This window comes from Columba livia, unplaced genomic scaffold (genome assembly GCF_036013475.1).
Source record: "Columba livia isolate bColLiv1 breed racing homer unplaced genomic scaffold, bColLiv1.pat.W.v2 Scaffold_153, whole genome shotgun sequence".
Lineage (NCBI taxonomy): Eukaryota > Metazoa > Chordata > Aves > Columbiformes > Columbidae > Columba > Columba livia.
Genome location: NW_027043049.1, coordinates 486,307 through 505,943, shown reverse-complemented (window position 1 = coordinate 505,943; position 19,637 = coordinate 486,307). Strand labels below are relative to the sequence as shown.

The 19,637-nt window shown below is 51.8% G+C and overlaps 1 protein-coding gene across 1 annotated transcript; it reads right to left on the bottom strand.

Annotated features, from left to right (window-relative positions):
* Window positions 1-9,077: 9,077 nt before the first annotated feature.
* Window positions 9,078-10,019, bottom strand: LOC135577849 (olfactory receptor 14A16-like). Its single transcript, XM_065047967.1, has one exon. It carries the CDS (start codon window positions 10,017-10,019, stop codon window positions 9,078-9,080), a length of 942 nt encoding a protein of 313 aa, XP_064904039.1.
* Window positions 10,020-19,637: the final 9,618 nt, after the last annotated feature.

Sequence of the window (19,637 nt, the reverse complement as noted above, 5' to 3'; positions counted from 1 at the left end):
CTCCCACTGACACTTCCAGTGCTCTCAGTAAACCTCCCACTGACCCTTCCACTGACCGCTCCCAGTGCTCCCAGTAACCCTCCCACTAACCCCTCCAGTGCTCCCAGTAATTCTCCCACTGACCCCTCCAGTGCTCCCAGTAACCCCCACTAACTCCTCCAGTGCTCCCAGTAACCCTCCAGTGCTCCCAGTAACCCCCACTAACCCGCCAGTGCTCCCAATAACCCTCCCACTAACCCCTCCAGTGCTCCCACTAACCCCCACTAACCACTCCAGTGCTCCCAGTAACCCTCCCACTAACCCCTCCAGTGCTCCCAGTAACCCCTCCAGTGCTCCCAGTAACCCCCACTAACCCCTCCAGTGCTCCCAGTAACCCTCCCACTAACCCCTCCAGTGCTCCCAGTAACCCCTCCAGTGCTCCCAGTAACCCCCACTAACCCCTCCAGTGCTCCCAGCAACCCCCGTTGTTCCCAGTAATCCTCCAAAAATTCCCCATAAACCCTCAGTGCTCCCAATAACCCTCCCAGTGCTCCCAGCAACCACCTCGTGCTCCCAGTAAACCCCCACCAACTGGAATGTTCCCAGTAACCCCCACAATGCTCCCAATAACCCCGCACTAATCCTTCTAATGTGCCCAGTTACAGTCCCAATAACCCTCCCAGTAAAGCCCCAGCAACCTCCAATGTTCCCAGTAAACCTGCAAGAACTCCCAGGAACCCTCCCAGTGTTCCCAGGAACCCTCCCAGTGTTCCCAGAAACCCCCCACTAATAAACCTACTGTTCCCAGTAACCTTCCCAGTGCTCCCAGTAACCACCTAGTGCTCCCAGTAACTCCCCAGCAACCCCCAGTGTTCCCAGACACCTCCCCAGAGCACCCAGTGGCCCCCACTAACCCCTCCAGTGCTCACAGCAACCCCCATTGTTCCCAGTAATCCTGCAAGGACTCCCAGTAAACCCCCAGTGTTCCCAGTAGCCCTCCCAGTGCTCCCAGTAACCACCTAGTATTCCCAGTAACACTCAGGCAACCCCACATGCTCCCAGTAACCCTCCCAGTATTCCCAGTACTCCCAGTAGCCCCCAACTAACCTTTCCAGTGCTCCCAGCAGCCCCCATTGTTCCCAGTAATCCTCCAAGAACTCCCAGTTAACTCCCAGTGCATGAGTACGTAGTACTCCCAGCATGAGTACGTAGTAACCCCCACTATCCTGTCCAGTGATCCCAGCAACCCCCATTGTTCCCAGGAAACCTCCAAGAAGTCCCAGTAAACCCCCAGTGCTCCCAGTAAACCTCCCAGTGCTCCCAATACTCCCCCACAAATGTCCATCCTGGGGCCCTGGGCAGCATCCTCTGGGCACTGTGGGGCAGGGGCAGGGTCGGTTGTACACAAGTGGGACAGCTCTCCACTCGGGTGGGGAGAGCTGCTGGGTGAATCTGCCGGCCTGGCTCGCACGAGCCAGACAAGACCTTTGCTGGTTATCAGCATCGATGCATCCAGTCTTTCCTGTCACTGACTCCTAGAATCACAAAGTAGTTGGAGTTGGAAGTGACATTCACAGCCCATCTGGTCCAACTCCTCTCGGCCATCAGGGACATCTTCAGCAGCTCAGGTTGCTCAGAGCCCCGTCCAGCCTGGCCTGGGATGTCTCCAGGATGGTTCATCCACCCCCTCTCTGGGAAGCCTGTCCCAGTGTTTTACCACACTCAGTGTAGAAAATCTCTTCCTCATTTCATTCCTTGACTCTCCCCTCTTCTAGTTTAAACCATCACCCTTGTCCTGTCGCAACAGCCCCTGCTCTAAAGTCTGTCCCCATTGTTCTTATCGGCCCCTTTTCGGTCCAGAAAGGCTGCAATAAGGTCTCCCAGGAGCCTCTCATCTCCAGCTGAATACCCCAACTTTTAAACGGGCAAACTCATGACATTTTAATTTTTCAATACACTGGTGTCACAAAAATATGAGCACATCTTTTTCTATAGCACTTTATATAGCATCTATAGTCCCCCGTAGAGCCCAAATGTCACCAGTGGTACAAATTGCCCACATAGCCAGTTACCAGTGGGATCCCTCAGGGACCAGCACTTGGGCCAACACTGTTGAATGTCTCTATTCTCCCCCTGTATGATGTGACGCAGTGAACCTTCAGCTCCTTAGTGGATGGTGCAAAACTGGGCAGAGGCCTTGGACAACCTCACCTGGGTCACCCTGCCCTGAGCAGGACAGTGAGACAAGATGATGTTCACACCTGAGTTGCTCTGTGATTCCAGGAATCTTTCCCTTGGAAACGTTTTGGAAGAAGGAAGAGGTGGAGGAACAAGAAAATAAAAATACAGGCAGAGGAGGAGACCTCAAAGGTGTCAAATAAACAGAGCAGTTCTGTGAAGAATGTTTCTCTGCTCAAACTGTTAGCAGGAAATCTATAACCAGCTCCCCAAACTCCCTGTTCTGCTCATTGGCCCCTGGGATTTACAGCACATTTCTTTACATCAGATTCTGCACTGAAGTTTGCACTGATTGTTACAGCTTCTTCGCAGGATTGCTTCATGTTTCCTTAGAGAACTGGATGTAAACAGGCACCGGGAAAATTTTAATTAGAGGAAACAAAAAGGAAAAAGAAAAAAGAAAACACAATAGAACTTAATGATGCTTCTCAGTTCTGTGGTTAAATTAAGCAGTTTCCAGCGAGGTCCATTGCCATAATTGAAGAGTTGCCTGTAGGGAGTAGGAGAGCAACTGCTGAAAGACTTGACCTGCCTGAAGCTCAAAGCAGAGTGAGAGCTGAGAGGCTCTGAATGAGCCAAGAGTGAGAGGTGAAGAACCTCTGGGGAGCGATGGAAAGTGCAAATGTCCAGACAGGCTTCTGAAGAGATGAGTTCAGACACGGGGAGCTGGGTAAGGACAGGTGGAAACTCCTGGATGTGCAGGGGATTAAATACACGTAATGATAGACAGAGTTCTGGCACTGCAAGCACAGGGAAAGGCCAACGTTTCATCTCCCACAGTCCATACACATTCTGAAAATTCATATTTTGGCAGGATAGAAATTCCACAGATATTTTATTGGAAATTTTGAATTATTTCATCTGATGAAAAAAAGAGTAGTGGGTTTTTTTGTTCTTTTTGTTGTTGTTGGTTTGGTTTTTAAGTTTTGAGGGGAATTCTCAGGATTTTGGGCTGAGCTCCATGGTCTCACTATAAGCACCCAGTGCAAACCTCGAGAGGCCCCGTGTACCTGAGATGTTTGCCTGGGACTGGCGGGTATCAGACCAGACTGATAGAGCGATGGTGCTTTCCTCATTTACAATTAATATTCAACACTTGTGCATCTAATTAGATAAGTTTCAGGACTGTAGGTGAAGAGGCAGATATGTGAAGAGCACTTAGAAGATGTGATAGAAGAATATTCCAGTTGATAAAAGAGAATCATAGAATTATTTCAGTTGGAAGAGACCATCAGGAGCATTGAGTCCAACCACCACCTAAATCTAGAACAAAACCGTGTCCCTAAGAACCTCGTCTAAACATCTTATAAACCCCTGCAGGAATGGTGACTCCCCCACTGCCCTGGGCAGCCTGTTCCAATGCCTGACAACCCTTTCCAGGAAGAATTTTTTCCTAATATCCATTCTGAACCTTCCCTGGCACAATTTGAGGCCATTTCCTCTTGTCCTATCACTTGCTACTTGGGAGAAGAGACCAACCCCCTCCATGTTCAACCTCCTTTCAGGCAGTTGTGGACAGCGAGAAGGTCTCCCCTCAGCCTCCTCCAGCTGAACCCACCAGTTCCCTCAGCCGCTCCTCATCACACTTGTGCTCCAGCCCCTCAGCAGCTTTGTCGCCTCCTCTGCACTCTCTCTAGTGCCTCAATGTCCTTCTTATCATGAAGGGCCCAAACCTGAACACAGGATTCAAGATGCGACCTCATCAGCACTGAGAACAGTGGCACAATCATGCTAGTCCTGCTGGCTACACCATTCCTGATACAAGCCAGGATGCTGGTGGTCTTTTTGGCCATCTGGCTACACACAGGCTCATGTTCAGCTGCTGTCGATCAACACCCCCTGATCCCTTTCCACCAGGCAATTTTCCAACCACTCTTCCCTGAGCCTGAGGTTAAATAGAACTGAGTCAAATACTGAGCCGTGGGGACACCACTTGTGACCGGACGCCAACTGGATTTGGCTCTGTTCACCACTGTTCTTTTCGTCCAGCCCTCCATCGCACATACACCCATCCAGGCCACGAGCTGCAGCTTCTCCAGGAGATGCTGTGGGACACGGTGTCAAAGGCTTTACTGCAGTCTAAGGACACAACACCCACAGCCCGTGTGGCGGATTCACTCCCCACGACAGACTTTCCCTCATCTGCTCAGCCGGTCACCTTGTCATAGAAGGAGATCAGGGTGGTCAAGCAGGACCTGCCTTTCATCCAGCCATGCTGATTGGGCCCGATTGCTCGTCTTGTCTGTGTGACCTCACAGTCCTTTCCCAGCCATGTTCCTGCTGTTGGCCAATCCCCTGCAGAGGCAGAAGTGACCTCACAGTCCCCTCCACAGCCATTGGTTCCTACTGGACTATGAGTTCCTGAGACACAAGCGACCACATGGCATCGTACCCACCATCACCCTCCTTGTGGTCCAGTGTGTGAGCAGATCAAACTAAGCTGCTTTCATCAAATTTATCCAATAGATTTCCTATCAAGGGTTTGAGTGGAGAAACGTTCCTCAGAGGAGCTGCTGTATTTACTCTGGGACATTTTATATCTCTGCTTCTGCCTTTTTTCTTCTTCCTCTGTCTATTCTGACTTGAAAGAGCTCTCCAAGGAAAAGATTCATGGAATCCTACAATAACACAGGTTGGAAGAGACCCCTGAACACCATCTCTGTCCCACTGACCTTTATGGCACGCCAAGGAGTAGCTGATGGCATTTGTGCTCCCTTGGGTTCATCTCACCACATGCACACACTGGATATGCACATGATGTGTATGTTTGCAACCCATTTGTACCATGAAAACAAGGACTTTTCACCTAGTATTTCATAGAATATTGGAATGTCCTGAGTTGGAAGGACCCAAAGGATCACGGAGTCCAACTCCTATCCCTGCACAGGACACCCCACAGGTCACCCCGTGTGTCTGAGGACATTGTCCAGTCTCTTATTGAACACTGTCAGTTTGGGGCTGTGACACCTCCCTGGGGAGCCTGTTCAGTGTCCAGCACCTCTGGGTGAAGAACCTTTTCCTCATGTCCAACCTAAACCTCCCCTGACACATATTCCTGCCATTACATTGGGCTCCTTCACTAGTCACCACAGAGAAGAGATCAGTACCTACCCTTCCTTCTCCCCTTGTGAGGAAGCTGTAGCCACCATGAGGTCTCCTTTGAGTCTTTTCTTCAGCTCTGATGGTTAGAAACGCCTTGGTTTGCTTTCTGAAGCAGAAAAGAGAAGCCATGACCTCCAGCCTCTTTCCCTGCAGGCTGCAAACATCAATCTCGCTTCCCCACCTGCTCTCAGCCCAGCATTTCTGCACCTTCACTGCTGTGTCTGCACCCTCCCTGGCTGCTCTTTGGAACACAAACCATGGGCTGATCCAGCTCCCTCTGGGTCACCTCTTGCCCCACAGCACTGCCCTTCCAGTCACATTTCTTCCTCCTCATATCCATTCCTCACCTTCCAAGTAGACTTCTTTTTTCTCTTTCCTGCTCCTTCCCACTATCCAGACAAGCTCAACCATCTCATAAACTGCCCTTCATGCAGGGAACCCAACCCGTTAGGCTTCTTGTGGTCTTTTACCTGACCAGAGAGAAGTCACCTCGCCATGATCTTCTAAATCCCATGAGTGCTGCTGGCCTTTCAGCATCTCTGACAGACACGACCATGTCCCTGCCGATGTCCCGTCATGTTCTCAGGTGGGATGGACGTGACAACCCGTCTCTCTTTCTGGGTAAGACCTGTGGGCACTTGGGCAGAGGTTCTTTCCCTTTCCCAGCCATGTCCCTGCTGCTGGGCTGTCACCTCCAGAGAAAGAACTGACCCCACTGTCCCCTTCACAGCCACATGATTCCGCCTGGATTATGAGTGTCTGAGACTCAGCTAACCTCATAATACCAAACCCATCCATCCCCCCACCCATAGCCCAGTGCCTGACCACATAATAGTATGCTTGTTGTATCAAATTAAACAAATGTATTTTCCTCTAAATGTTTGAGTGGAGAAACTTTATTTGCAGTAACTGTTGTTTTTATGTTGACATCATTTCTATCCCCTCTTCTGCCTCTTTTTTTTTTTTTTTCTTCTCTGCAGATATTCGTGAACCTGAACATCTTTTTGCTTCGCTATCCTTCCCAAAGCAGGGTGACCAGGTGAGGTTCTTCAAGGTCTTCGCTCAGCTTTGCATCATCTCCATCACAGCACAGAAGGGAGAATAAAGACCTTCAGCAGTTTTGGCCCAAATGCTGGTCACTGGGGGATGACACACTAACTGCACAGAGGACACTGCGTCGCAGATGATATTTGGGCTTGATGTTTCAGTGAACTTCCCACCAAGTGAACTTCCCACTTCTTCAGCCCAAACACCATCAATCGGGATATAAGGACACCACAGGAGACCATGTCCAAGGCCTGGCACAATTGCATACACACAGCGTGCCTGTCTTTCCCCTGCCCATTTTGGTTCACAAGTCTCTTTCTTGTCCTTCAAGTGTCTGCAGATGGCTGCAGGAGGACTTGTCCCATCACCTTCCCAGGGACAGAGACAGGCTGACCAGCCTGTGATTCTCCCCATTCTCCTTCCTGCCTTTCTTGAAGATGGGTTTGACGGATGCCAGGACCTCCTGGATTGCACTGTCATTTTGAAAACACAATCCAGAATCACAGGGCAACTGAGGTGAATCTCACTGGGTCAGTGGGGTTTGTTCCCAGAGTCACACACAGAAATGTCAGGGTTGTGCCAGGTGTCCATAACTGAGTTGGCTTTGTGGACTCTCATCTGAGGCAGAATCATAGAATCACAGAATACTCTGATAGGAAGAGAGCCTTGGGATCATTGAGTCCAACCATAGCCCAGCTCTCGCATCAAACCATGTCCCTGAGAACCTCGTCTAAACACCTTTAAACCCCTCCAGGGGTGGTGACTCCCCCACTGCCCTGGGCAGCCTGTTCCAATGCCTGACAACCCTTTCCGGGAAATACTTTTTTCCTGATAACCAAGCTAAACCTCCCCTGGTGCAAATTGCGGCCAATTCCTCCTGTCCTATCACTTGCTACTTATGAGAAGAGGCCAAGACTCGCCATATTGCAACCTCCAGTCAGGCAGTTGTGGACAGTGAGAAGGTCTCCCATCAGCCTCCTGTTCTCCAGGCTGAACCCACCAGTTCCCTCAGCCGCTCCTCATCACACTTGTGCTCCAGCAACTCAGCAGCTTTGTCGCCTCCTCTGCACTCTCTCTAGTACCTCAATGTCCTTCTTGAGATGAGGAGCCCAAACCTGAACACAGGATTCAAGGTGCGGCCTCACCAGTGCCGAGAGCAGTGGCACAATCACTTCTCTAGTCCTGCTGGCCACACTATTCTTGATACAAGCCAGGATGCTGGTGGCCTTTTTGGCCACCTGGAAACATTCTGGCTCATATTCAGCCAGCTATTGCTCAACACCCGCACATCCCTTTCCACCAGGCAGCTTTACAGCCACTCCTCCCTGAGCCTCTAGCGCTGCCTGGGGTTGTTGTGACCCAAGTGCAGGACCCAGCACTTGGCTTTGTTAAGCCTCAGACAATAGGCCTCAGCCCCATGATCCAGCATGTCCAGATCCTTAGGCATGGCCATCCTCATGTCCCACGTCATGAGGAATGGACATGGGGACCTCAGTTCAAGGCAGCACATCCTAGTGCTGCATTCAGGCCTTCATGGAACATGCAGGAATAGTTGATGTTGTACTCAGTTGTACTGAGTCAGGTTCTTCTTATGTACATGGAATGCATGCTCATATCTCATCCATGCGGTGGAAACATTGGCTTCTGACTTACTCATTCAGTGTCATTGTGTTGAGGGATGAACAATATCCCTCAGCTGGGGTGAAGGGGCAGTACAGGAAAAGGTGGTTATGAGGGGCTGGTCTGTGGTGAGTGTCCTGGGCCAGTTTCCCCAGGTTGTCCCATGAACATGGGCACACACCAGCCCCTGCTCTGCTGGTGTTTCAGGGCTCTCCCAGGAGGCCTGGCTAGGAGAGGACACTGCTGTGTGCCAGCCCTGCACACTCACACACTTCAGCTGTTCACTGGTATTTTCTTCTCTGGGGCGTTTGCCAGTTCAGCCCTCCCACCCCCTCCTGAATTGTGCCACCCCCCTGCCCTCTCCCCAGCCGAGCCGGCAGAGCAGCCACACTGGAACTGGAACTGGTCCCACAGCAGTGGGGACCAGTGAGAATGAGGGACAGTGAGAATGTTCATCCAGCCAGCAAGCTGAGTGGGTCTCCAGCACAGGCAGCTCCAGACCCAGGTCCAGACTGGCTCCCCAGGACAGCATGAGACATTTGGCCCCGCTCTTCTCCTGGAGCATCCCATCTCCCCACAGAGCCCTTTCTCAAGAGAGCTGATCTGTGCAGACCTGGCCAGCTGTTCCTGCCCCCCCTCCCATGCTCCATACAGCTCCGACCTGGCGGTGCTGCTCTGCAGAGCAAGTGGGCTGTGGTGCCCAGGGCCATGGGGTGAGTCCACAGATTCACATTGGTCAGGATGGAAGGAAGACCCAGCTCAGGGCGGCTCCTGCCCACTCCCCCACAGCACACAGACATGGCTCCTGCAGCCCCAGAGATGTTAGAGAGAGGATTCTGGGCAAACAAGGCTGTGCAGGGTCCTTCATTTCATTTAAACACACAGAGAGTACAGCTCTGCATTTACACAAAGATTATGGGTCACATGAGACAGGTAGATATATACATAGACATAAGATGATAAATGATTTTGCTTGTGGAGAGCATTAATAAAACCATGAAAAGCTAAAACCAAAGAAAACAAAAAACCCTACAGAACTCAGGCTGAGCTGTTTATGAGTTATATTACAAGTAACATGCAGAAGAAAGAGTTCAGCTCATGACTGCTTTTGGAAAGCAAACAGTCATCGGTTTCCTTATGGCATTCTTGAGCTCCTGGTTCCTCATGCTGTAGATGAGGGGGTTCACTGCTGGAGGCACCACCGAGTACAGAACAGACACCACCAGGTCCAGGGATGGGGAGGAGATGGAGGGGGGCTTCAGGTAGGCAAACAGGACAGTGCTGACAAACAGGGAGACCACGGCCAGGTGAGGGAGGCAGGTGGAAAAGGCTTTGTGCCGTCCCTGCTCAGAGGGGATCCTCAGCACGGACCTGAAGATCTGCACATAGGACACCACAATGAACACAAAACACCCAAATCCTAAGCAGACACTGACCACAATAAGCCCAAGTTCCCTGAGGTAGGAGTGTGAGCAGGAGAGCTTGAGGATCTGGGGGATTTCACAGAAGAACTGGCCCAGGGCATTGCCCTTGCACAGGGGCAGTGAAAATGTATTGGCCGTGTGCAGCAGAGCAGTGAGAAACCCAGTGGCCCAGGCAGCTGCTGCCATGTGGACACAAGCTCTGCTGCCCAGGAGGGTCCCGTAGTGCAGGGGTTTGCAGATGGCAACGTAGCGGTCGTAGGACATGACGATGAGAAGACAATACTCTGCTGTGATCAAGAAGAGAAACAAAAAGAGCTGTGTCGCACATCCCAAGTATGAGATGGCCCTGGAATCCCAGAGGGAATTGGCCATGGACTTGGGGAGAATGGTGGAGATGCAGCCCAGGTCGAGGAGGGCGAGGTTGATCAGGAAGAAGTACATGGGGGTGTGGAGGTGCTGGTCCCAGGCTATGGTGGTGATGATGAGGCCGTTGCCCAGGAGGGCAGCCAGGTAGATGCCCAGGAAGAGCCAGAAGTGCAAGAGCTGCAGCTCCCGTGTGTCTGTGAACGGCAGGAGGAGGAACTGGGTGATGGAGCTGCTGTTGGACATTTGCTACCTGTGGGCATGAGGACCTGTGCGAGGAGAAAACGGCAGTGACAAGTTAGGGGAGACTTCTCTGAGGAAAATAAACATGCTGTTTCTCATGGAAAATGCCCTCCCTGATGGAGGGATGTTTCCGCTCATTCTCTCTTTCTACCAGCTGAGAAAAAACAGTTCACCACAGTTTAAAATGCAGCTTGGGCATCTGGTTTTCATGAACACACCTCTGGGGCAAAACCCCCTGAGTTGATGCCAGAACAAGAAGAGACTGACACTTGCACCCCAACCCCAGAGAGCAAGAGCACCAGGGACAGGTGGAGAAACAGGGAAGGACACTGCAGTGCTGCCAGAAAATGAAGCAAGGACAGAAAGGCAGACGGGCATGCTGTGGAACCTTCTCCTGACCCGGCTGTGCTGCTGCCACTCACATAATGACACTGGAGAGCAAGTACTTTTAGCACCTTATTTGTGTACCACGTTCCAGGAACCCTTCACCTGGAGGTCCAGCTGCTGAGGTGGAGACTCGTGACCTGGACCCCATGGCTTTGGGGCAGAGGGTCTGCTGGGGAGGAGAGGAGACCAGGGGTTGCACTGGGAAATGTGTCTGCGCTGCAGGGGATTGCAGGGGGGTTCCTAAATCCCATCCCTGGCATATCTGGTAGGAGCTCCCTCTCCCTCTCCCTCTCCCTCTCCCTCTCCCTCTCCCTCTCCCTCTCCCTCTCCCTCTCCCTCTCCCTCTCCCTCTCCCTCTCCCTCTCCCTCTCAGTGTCTGCTCCAAAGAGAGAAATAAATCCCCACCTCCCACTGCACACCCAGCCAACCAAGAGTGGAAAACTGACAGCACAGACTCCTTCCCTTGCAGCTGTTCCTGTATTGAAGTCGTTGTTCAGAAGGACCCTCTGCTATATCTGGAGCTCTGAGCAGCCCTGACCCACACAGCCCCCTTCAACCCCACAAGCTCCCTGCCTGCCCTGCCGGGGGTCGCTCCTTCCACCCACAGCTGCTGCCATGGGATCTCCCGGGCAGGCTGAGCGCTGACCCTGGCAGGCGGCAGAGTCCCTGCCCGGCACAGCCCTGGGGTGCAGGGACCCTGCTCTGCAGGACAGCCCTGGGCACACCTGGGTGCTCACCCGGCTTCACAGCTGTTCAACATGGCCTGACAAGAGCCCTGTCCTTACATACCCCACAAGCTGTGCCTGTGCCAGTTTCAGGAGATGTCTCCAGGAGCTACAGCTGCACTGCCCTGCACCCGGAGACTTACCATGGCAAGGGCTGCAAAGGTTTCTCCTCCAGTGAGCTCTCAGTCATCCTCCCAGTCCTGACCACCTTTAATCTCTCTCTGCCTTGCTCATCTCCTGAGATCCCCAGGCAGAGCCCTCAGCCCTGCTGCGTGTGCAGAGGAGCTGCTCCCGGGCAGAGCTGTCTCTCTGCAGCGCTGCCGCTGCCATGAGCTCCCTGTGTCCCAGGAGCCCAGCCCAGCTCAGCAGCACAGGAGCAGCCCAAGGTGCTCTAATGACCCCTCTGGTGGCTTTGGTGCTGAGTCCATGGACCTCAGACCCTGGAGGAAGTTAAACAAACCTCTCAAGAAGTCAAAGTTAGATTCAAGTCCAAAGTTTCTTGTAATGTTAATGGGTCCCACTGAGGGACACAACTGAGAAACCTTCCCAGGGGTCTGGTCAGAGAAGAAAACTGGAGGAAGAGATGACAGGTCATGAAAAGCAAAGTAAAGGTCTCTCTCATGATCAGTAAACCTGGATGTGTTTCATTAGACAAAGGGCCAGGCCTTGACCCCCAGTCCTGGGAAGTCAGATCCTGTCCCTCCCACGTTGCCCAGGGCCCTTCCTGGGACAGTGTGATGTGGGGCTGTGCAAGGCCAAGGGCAGGACTATGGTCCCACACCTCCCAGGTTCCTGCCTGGGGACAAGGAGCCATGAGGCTCCTGTGCTGGAAGGACAAGGTGTCTCCTCACAGGCATCAGAGGTGCAGACAACAGCCATAGCCAAGGGCAGAAGGAGCTCATGTCTGGTGGGGCTTTCAGCCTCTTTACATCCCGTGATCATCTCCACGACAGCCTGTCCTGTGCTGTGGCATCCCCTGCACCTCTGTCCCTGCAGGCTGGAGACATCCCCCCTGCTGCCCCACCTTGCTCTTGTCTGAGCATCTTCCTTCCTTTGCTGAGGTCTCTCCATCCTCCCCAGCTGGTCCTTGAAGCACAAAGCCTTGGGCTGATGCAGACTCCCTCTGCTGACCTGCTCCCACACATCACTGCCCTTCCATCACATTCCTTTCTGCTCATGTCCAGCCTGGACCTCCCCAGCTGCACTTTGGGCCATTCTTTCTTTCTCATGCTCTTTCCCACCATGAAGAAACCTCCACCATCTCTAAAACCACCCTTCAAGCACTCTCAGGCTACTCCTGCACTGCTGCAGCCTCCCCAGCGCTGCTGGGCCAAAGCAGCCCAGGTCCCTCAGCACCCCACACCATGTGCACAAGGTGCTGAACCTGCCTTGGCACAGCCCTGCACTCTCCAGTTCCTCCCTGCTGCTCCAAACTGGGAAGCCGCACACTGGCACACACGCGTGTGTGTGGGTCACACCAGTGCTGAACCGAATGGGATGAGAACTGCAGGTGTCTGGGTCCCCACGCTCCTCCTCATGCAGCCCCGTGTGCAGCTGCCTTGTTCACGGTGAGCGTGCACCACCGGCTGGTGTGGTGGTCCTTGATGTTGCCAAGAGAACCCAAGTCTTTGTCTCCTTGGCTATGGTGATCATCTCTGCCAACAAGGCCTGTGAGAAACATGTTGTCCTCAGACACCGGGGGCAGCTCAAGGCCTCCTTGCACACCCCCAGTAAGGGTGGGAACTGTCACACCATTGTCCTTCACGCAGCATCACACACCCCACATCACCGTGCACCAGCAAGGGCCCCGAGCAATGAGTGAGGCAAAGGATCTGCCTCTCCAGGGGCTCATGTGGCAGCCCTTGTAGTGCCAAGGCCCTTCTCCTCAGGGCCACTGCTCAGCATGTCAGGTCCTGCTCTGTCCTGATGGATGAGGTTATTGTCCTGCCCTGATACAGAACTGGAGACTTCAACTTGTCAAACTTCAGAGCTTCCTGATGGGCGAATACCAGATATTCAGAAGGTCTGGACTCTCCCCTGGCTGAAGCTCAATTTGCTCAGCTGTTAATGTTTGCATGCAGATGGTTTATCCTGATGAGGGTGTGTCTCCCAAGAGAACAGCGTGAGGAGTTACAGGACACTACAAATACCACCTCCTGGAGGAAATTCGGGGTCTTGGGTGTCTGATACTCATAATGTCAGAGCTCTGGAGTCACAGGGGTTGATTCCTTTCATGTGGGAGAGCAGCAGGAATGCGTGGAGCTCTGTCTGGGGACAGACAATGTCAGCTGAAGGTTGAGGAGTCAGCATGAGAGGGCAGAACAACATGGGCAACGTTGTGGTGACTGGACACCAGCTACTGACTCACTGATGAGGAAGAGGAATGAGATGAGGCCTCCTCCAGACACATGAAAGAAGCCTCATGTTTCCAGGGCCGTGTCCTTATGGCAGACCTGAGATATCCCAATATCTGCAAGGTACCGGCCATCCAGGAGGGTTTGGAGCTCATTGACAACATCTTCCTGACACAGGTGACTGAGGAGTCAGTGGGGTGAGGTGCCCTGTGGGACTTCACACTTACAAACCAGAAAGAGTTGGTCAGGATGGAACAGTCAGGGATGGAAAGTGGAGCTGAGGCTCCTGGGAGGCGAGAACAAGGCCAAGAGCAGGATTTCAGGAGAGCAGGATTTGGCCTGCTGAGGGACCTGCTTGGGTCCTATGGGATATGACCTTGGTGTCTGCAGTGCTTTTCTCTCCCATCTCCTCCCTCGTCTCTCCCACCTGCTGTTGTGCAGCGTTTTTTACCCTTTCTCAAATACAGTATCCCAGAGGTGCTGCCAGTATTACCGAGTGGCTCAGATTTGGCAAGGACTGGGTCCATCTTGGAGTAGCTGAAATCGGCTCTGACATCAGTCAATCTCCTGTTGTCTTCTCAGAGAGGTAGCATTACAGAACAGGAGATGGGTCACTTTACCAGCTCCCTGAACACAAGTATGTCTGTGCTGTGGCACCTGAGACTGCCAGGAACACCCACCTATTGGTCCAGAGGTGTCTGACTCCTCTTAAGGTGTCCTGGACTATCTCCTGATTCACATGGTGATTTAGGCACCCACTTTTCTGGCATATTCAGTCTTTATCAGGAGACGCTCCATACGGATATGAACTGGAATCTGCTGTTACCACCTGTTCTGGAAATGGAGGGAAGGGCGAGCAGGGAAGGGAATAGAAGAAATTTGGCTTTATTGCTATTTATGATGGAAATGCTCTCTGTTTGGCTGTTCCTGAAATCTCCCTAATCATCCACACCAGACTTGAAGCCTCTAGGAAAATGCTGCACAAGGCCTTGGCTTGTGAGAGCATTTTAGATGTTAGTGAGCCCTCTGGTGCCATGATCCTGAACTGCAGATACTGAAAGAATGAACAAACCTCTGATGAAGTGAAAAGCAGAAGCAAACCCCAAGTTTCTGAGGGTGTTTGGGACCCCATGAAGGGCCATCACTGACACAGCTGTGAAGGAAACAACCAGTGCAGGTCCCTGTCCCTGGAGGCTGCTGAAGGAAAGACTTGGAGACACTGGTTCCAGGTGGTGAGGGCCATGTGGAGGTGGCTCTGGTGCCATGTCAGTCCTTGATGCTTGTTCATCACCAGAATGGCTGAGCCCTGACCCCTGGGACCTGGTAGATTTTTCTCAAATGTTTTTCAAGGCTTTTCCTGTGGTCAGTGTGAGTGTTTTGTGTTTTGGGGTGGGTTTTATGTCAAGTGCTGTTGCTTTAACTGCAAGGTTCTGGTTTTCTGTTGAGTTGGAAATGCCTGTGAGCTCCTTACAACTCATCCAGCTTCTTTCATACACCTGGCAATGGTCATCAGTCACCACAATGTGCCTATCTCACACTTGCTTGAATCCTCCATTTGGATCCTTACCCATCACTCCAGGAAGTTCATGGATCCACCAGGTTCATGGATGATTCCTGAGGACCATCCAAGTGTGGGCAGTGTAAGAGAGGAGCAGAGCAGGGTCAGCTCACGGGCCATGACTGAGCACAGCCACCCCAGCAGCAGCCGTTCCCCATCTCCCAGGCACAGCCATGCCCACAGCATGCAAATGGCACTGCCATACAGGATTAGCCCAAGAGAGGCCTTTCTTCCTTCCATATTCCCAGGAAAATCTTCCTCCTGTTCCTCCTCCACCTGCAGACATCAACTGCTTTCCATTTCTGGGCTCAGACATGGCTGGAAGGGTTCACTGAAGCCATCAGCCATCTCATTGCTTCTCCCTGACATGCCCTGACCCTCTCCCACACCTACAATGGCCAATCACGGCTGCTCAGGCCTCCCGCTCTTCAGAAGAGGCCTCGAGCTTCTTGGTTCTTCCTGGTGCTTATTATGAACTTCCTCGCTCTCTCCAGAGTTCATGGTGAGCTTTCTTGTCCATAACAGCCCCTTTATGACCATGTCTCACTAAATGGTTGTGTTTGTATGATCATTTGTGCAGAAAGGGCAGTCACAGGACAGCACCCAATATGTCAAACTGATGCCGAGTGAAATGCCGTAAAGCCCTGATGAGTTCCCCCGTGTCTGTGTCTGTCCTGGAAGGAGTCTGTCCCGAGAAGGGGATCCAGCTCCTGCCACTCTCTGCAGAGGCACATGAGCAGTGTCCATCACCTGGGGACACAAAGGGTGACGTTTGCCAACCACCCTTCATCTGAACCACTTAGATGTGTGCTTGTGGATGAGGTATGGAGCCTTATAGTGCAAATACCTATTTAATTGTCATTGCCAGAGGGGCGACCACAGATGCAGAGTACTATTTTACAGATATGTAAATGTAAGCATATACGACTGACATTCCTAGACATGTTACACAAACACCTGAAGAATTATTCATGCCTTTTAACATGATTATCCCCAGAAGGCCACCAGCTTTACATCTCAGGAAATGGGATCCAGAGTCCAAGGGCAGGATGGTTTGGGCTCTGTGCTGGGATCTGGAAACTGAAACGTGCTCCCATCTCCCAGCCCCAGCCCTCCTCAGTGAGGGTGTGAGACATTCTGCCAGCGAGGGCTGAACTCACAGCCATGACCAGTATCTTATGTCCAACTGCAGCCAGTGGTGTCCTGCCAGCTCAGGATTGGAGCTTCTATCGCGGGAGGTGTTTAAAAGACGTGGAGGTGTGGCGAATAGGGATGTGGTTTAGTGGTGGACTTGGCAATGTTTGATTTACGGTTGGCCTCCTTGTTCTTAAGGGTCTTTTCCAGCCTAAATGATCCTATGAATCTCTGATTTGGGTTGAAACCATTTCAATCCCATCACCTCCAGCTTCCCTCAGAGGCTGCTGTTGTGTGGCACAACTGTCCTGGCTCTCCAGGCAGGTTGGGCACTGGGTTGGTGTCTGCATTGGCAGTTTTCCCCTTCCTGGGGTAAAAGGCTGTTGAGCAGAGACAGTTGTAGAGATTTGGGTCACAGGGGTTTGCAGCAATCCTGTCAAACTCTGAGCAGGATGAGCTTTGGAGCTCAGGAAAATGGAAATGCTCTGAAGGATGTTTGTGAACAGTGGTGCTGTCACTAGTATCAGTAACAGGGAACTCCTTATTCTCACTGATGATGATGATGATTTAAATCTCTTTAATTTCAGTCCTAACAGACATTCTTGCTTTTCCAAGCATCTACTACACCTCAGCAGTTGTGTCTTGGAATAAGTTTTTAGAACAATGCTTTTTCTCTCACTTGTTTTTTTATTTAATCATTTAAAGAGTACACCTCTCGGACAGAATTACCCCCAAATTGTGCTTCTTTTGTTATTTTTCTACCTTTTAATTATTTCTTATGTGGTGTGATGTGGAGGTTGCATAGGAGAATAATTTATTTTTGAGACAAAGAAAGGCAAGGAACAGATCCCAGGTCAGTGAAAAGGATCAAAGGAAGCCCAAATCTTTATGTGTGTGCACTGACACACACTGTCACCTGCATTTCCAGTCTCTGCAGTCCCAACCGTGCAGTAGAGTCTGGAGTTCTGAGCTCCTTTCATCTGCCCTGTGTGACATGTGTAAAATGGAACTAGCCCAGTCCAATGGCTGGTTTTGATTCTCTTCACAGCCTGAAGAACCACATGGGTCAGGAGATGAACCAGGATGCTCAGCGAGGACTAAAACTTCTCAGTTCTTAAAGTTCCGGTGTTCCCTGGAATCTCAGCAGACAAGTTGTGCCAATTGCTCGCTGCAAGGAGCTGGTCAAGTGCTTCATCTCCATTTCTATAATGATGGATTTGTGTCTGGCTGATGTGCAGACTCTGTACATGGATGCTGACACCTCTTGAACAACCTGCTCTGAAAGGGTTAACAACAGAGGCTGTTCTTTCTGGAGAGGCATTAGGACAACAAAAAATAAGATCTTGGCTCAGGGCAAAAGAAAAAGGATGGAAAAGATGTGGTCAGGACTCTTTGAGGGCACCTGTAAAGCAGCCCTGCACCTCATGTGAATGACTTCTGTGGTCTGGGAGAACTTGAGAGTTCTCCCTAATTTGAAAACATGAAGGGGATGAATGGACAGCATCATTCAGGCTCAAAGGGACCTCGGGAGGTGTCTTGACCAAGCTCCTGCTCACAGCAGGTTCAGACCAGATTGCTCAGGCTTGATCCAGACACATCTTGGTCACTTGGCTTTTTACCCATCTACTTACACACTAACACAGACCATAATATCCTACCTTGGACACAAGAATACTACAGGAGATGACACTGAATGCCTTGCTGACATTCACGTATCAGACCATTGTTGTTACCCCACGTCCACCACCCTGTCCTTTCCTCACAGAAAGCAAAGAGGATGGACAGACACAACCTGCCCTGGGTAAAGCCCGTCACCTTCTCTTCCAGACACCCAGAAATGGGGTCCCAGCGGACATGCTCTGGGGCACAGCCCTTAGTTCCCCTGCTCACCCATTGGCCATTTTGAAAAGTGCACACGCTGTGTGAGAGCTGCCAGTGGTCAGGGAGTCCCCCCAGTCTCCATGAGCTTTCACAGATGGTGGAGAGTGGCCTCACTGTGACGTCGTCCTGCTGTCCCAGCTCCTGGGATGCTGCCCCTGCTGTCCCATAGACTGGAGAGGATTGTGTTAGTTCCAGTGACCCCTGACTTGATCCCCATGCACTGCTGTATGTTCTGACTCCAGCCACAGAGATCTCAGAGACCTTGCTGGTGAAGAGGGAGAACGAGAGGACACAGGGATTCTCACCCCTTATTATATTCATCAGTGTCCACACAGTGTCTTTGTTTATCCTTTAACTGTTCCTGCAGTAGGAACAGCTCATTATGGGGCCCTTCAATTGCCTTACAGGTCTGGACTGAGCTTTGATCTGGACTGTTGCTGTGCTTGGAGGCTGCTGTCCTTGAGACCAGATGAACTCACTCCTGCCACCCTGCCTGGCAGTTCATTCCATCCGTGTCACAGCTCTGTCTGCAGCACTGACAGCTCCAGCTCCCCAGTCAGGTCCCTGGCTGAGGACATTGCCTCACATCTGGGCAGAGCCACCCCAGATGTGGCACCAGCCCAGCTCTGACCTGCCACAAGAAACCTGGTACCAAGTGTCCAAGAGCCCATGTGTGCAAAGGCTTTCAATCAGAGCACAGACATGACATGGCCAGAGAATGATGAATGTCTCTCTAGACCTAGGAGTGTAAAAGCAGAATAAAATGCCTAAATTCCTTTAACTGAGGATATTCCTTCCCCAGTTTGCAGAAATTAGATCCTTTGCTGTAATATTCCCGGTGTCCTGTCTAATGATGGGAGAAGAAAATACGATTCTCAAACCGATTTATTTTTTAAAATGAAAAGTACAATGCTGGAAAGAAGTGTCTCTGAAGAGGAGAGAGAACCAGCATCACTGATTACTTCAACTTCAAAGCTGTGCCATTGGAGCCCCAGGGACACCTGGAAGGAGCCCAGAGGGGACAGAGAAAGGGACATCATGGGCTGCTCCTGTGCTGCTGAGCTGGGCTGGACTCCTGGGACACAGGGAGCTCATGGCAGCGGCAGCGCTGCAGAGAGACAGCTCTGCCCAGGAGCAGCTCCTCTGCACACGCAGCAGGGCTGAGGGCTCTGCCTGCAGCACCGAGGGCACAGGAGCCAGGCACAGAGAGGGAAACACAGTCTGGGGTGGGAGGATGCTGAGAGTTCACTGGAAATGAAATCCTCTCAGATATGAAGCCTGTGGCTACAGGGCATTGCATCTGCAAATCTTGGTAGGATCTCAGAAAGCTGTCACATTGCAGAGCCTGCGAGAGACGTAAGTACAGGTCTCAGAGATTCTCTGATCAGAGGAGAGGATGTGCTGCAGAGGAGGGATTGCCTTCTGCGCTGTCAGAGTGACAAGACGTGAATGCTGCGTTCTCCCCAGGGTGGCTGTGGGGTGTAAATGTAAATGTGCAGGCAGGGGTGCCCAGGGCTGTCCTGCAGAGCAGGGTCCCTGCACCCCAGGGCTGTGCCAGGCAGGGACTCTGCCGTCTGCCAGG

What these genes read in the sequence shown, in the direction of transcription:
- LOC135577849 (XM_065047967.1), bottom strand. Translation starts at nt 10,019, where the DNA reads ATGTCCAACAGCAGCTCCATCACCCAGTTCCTCCTCCTGCCGTTCACA.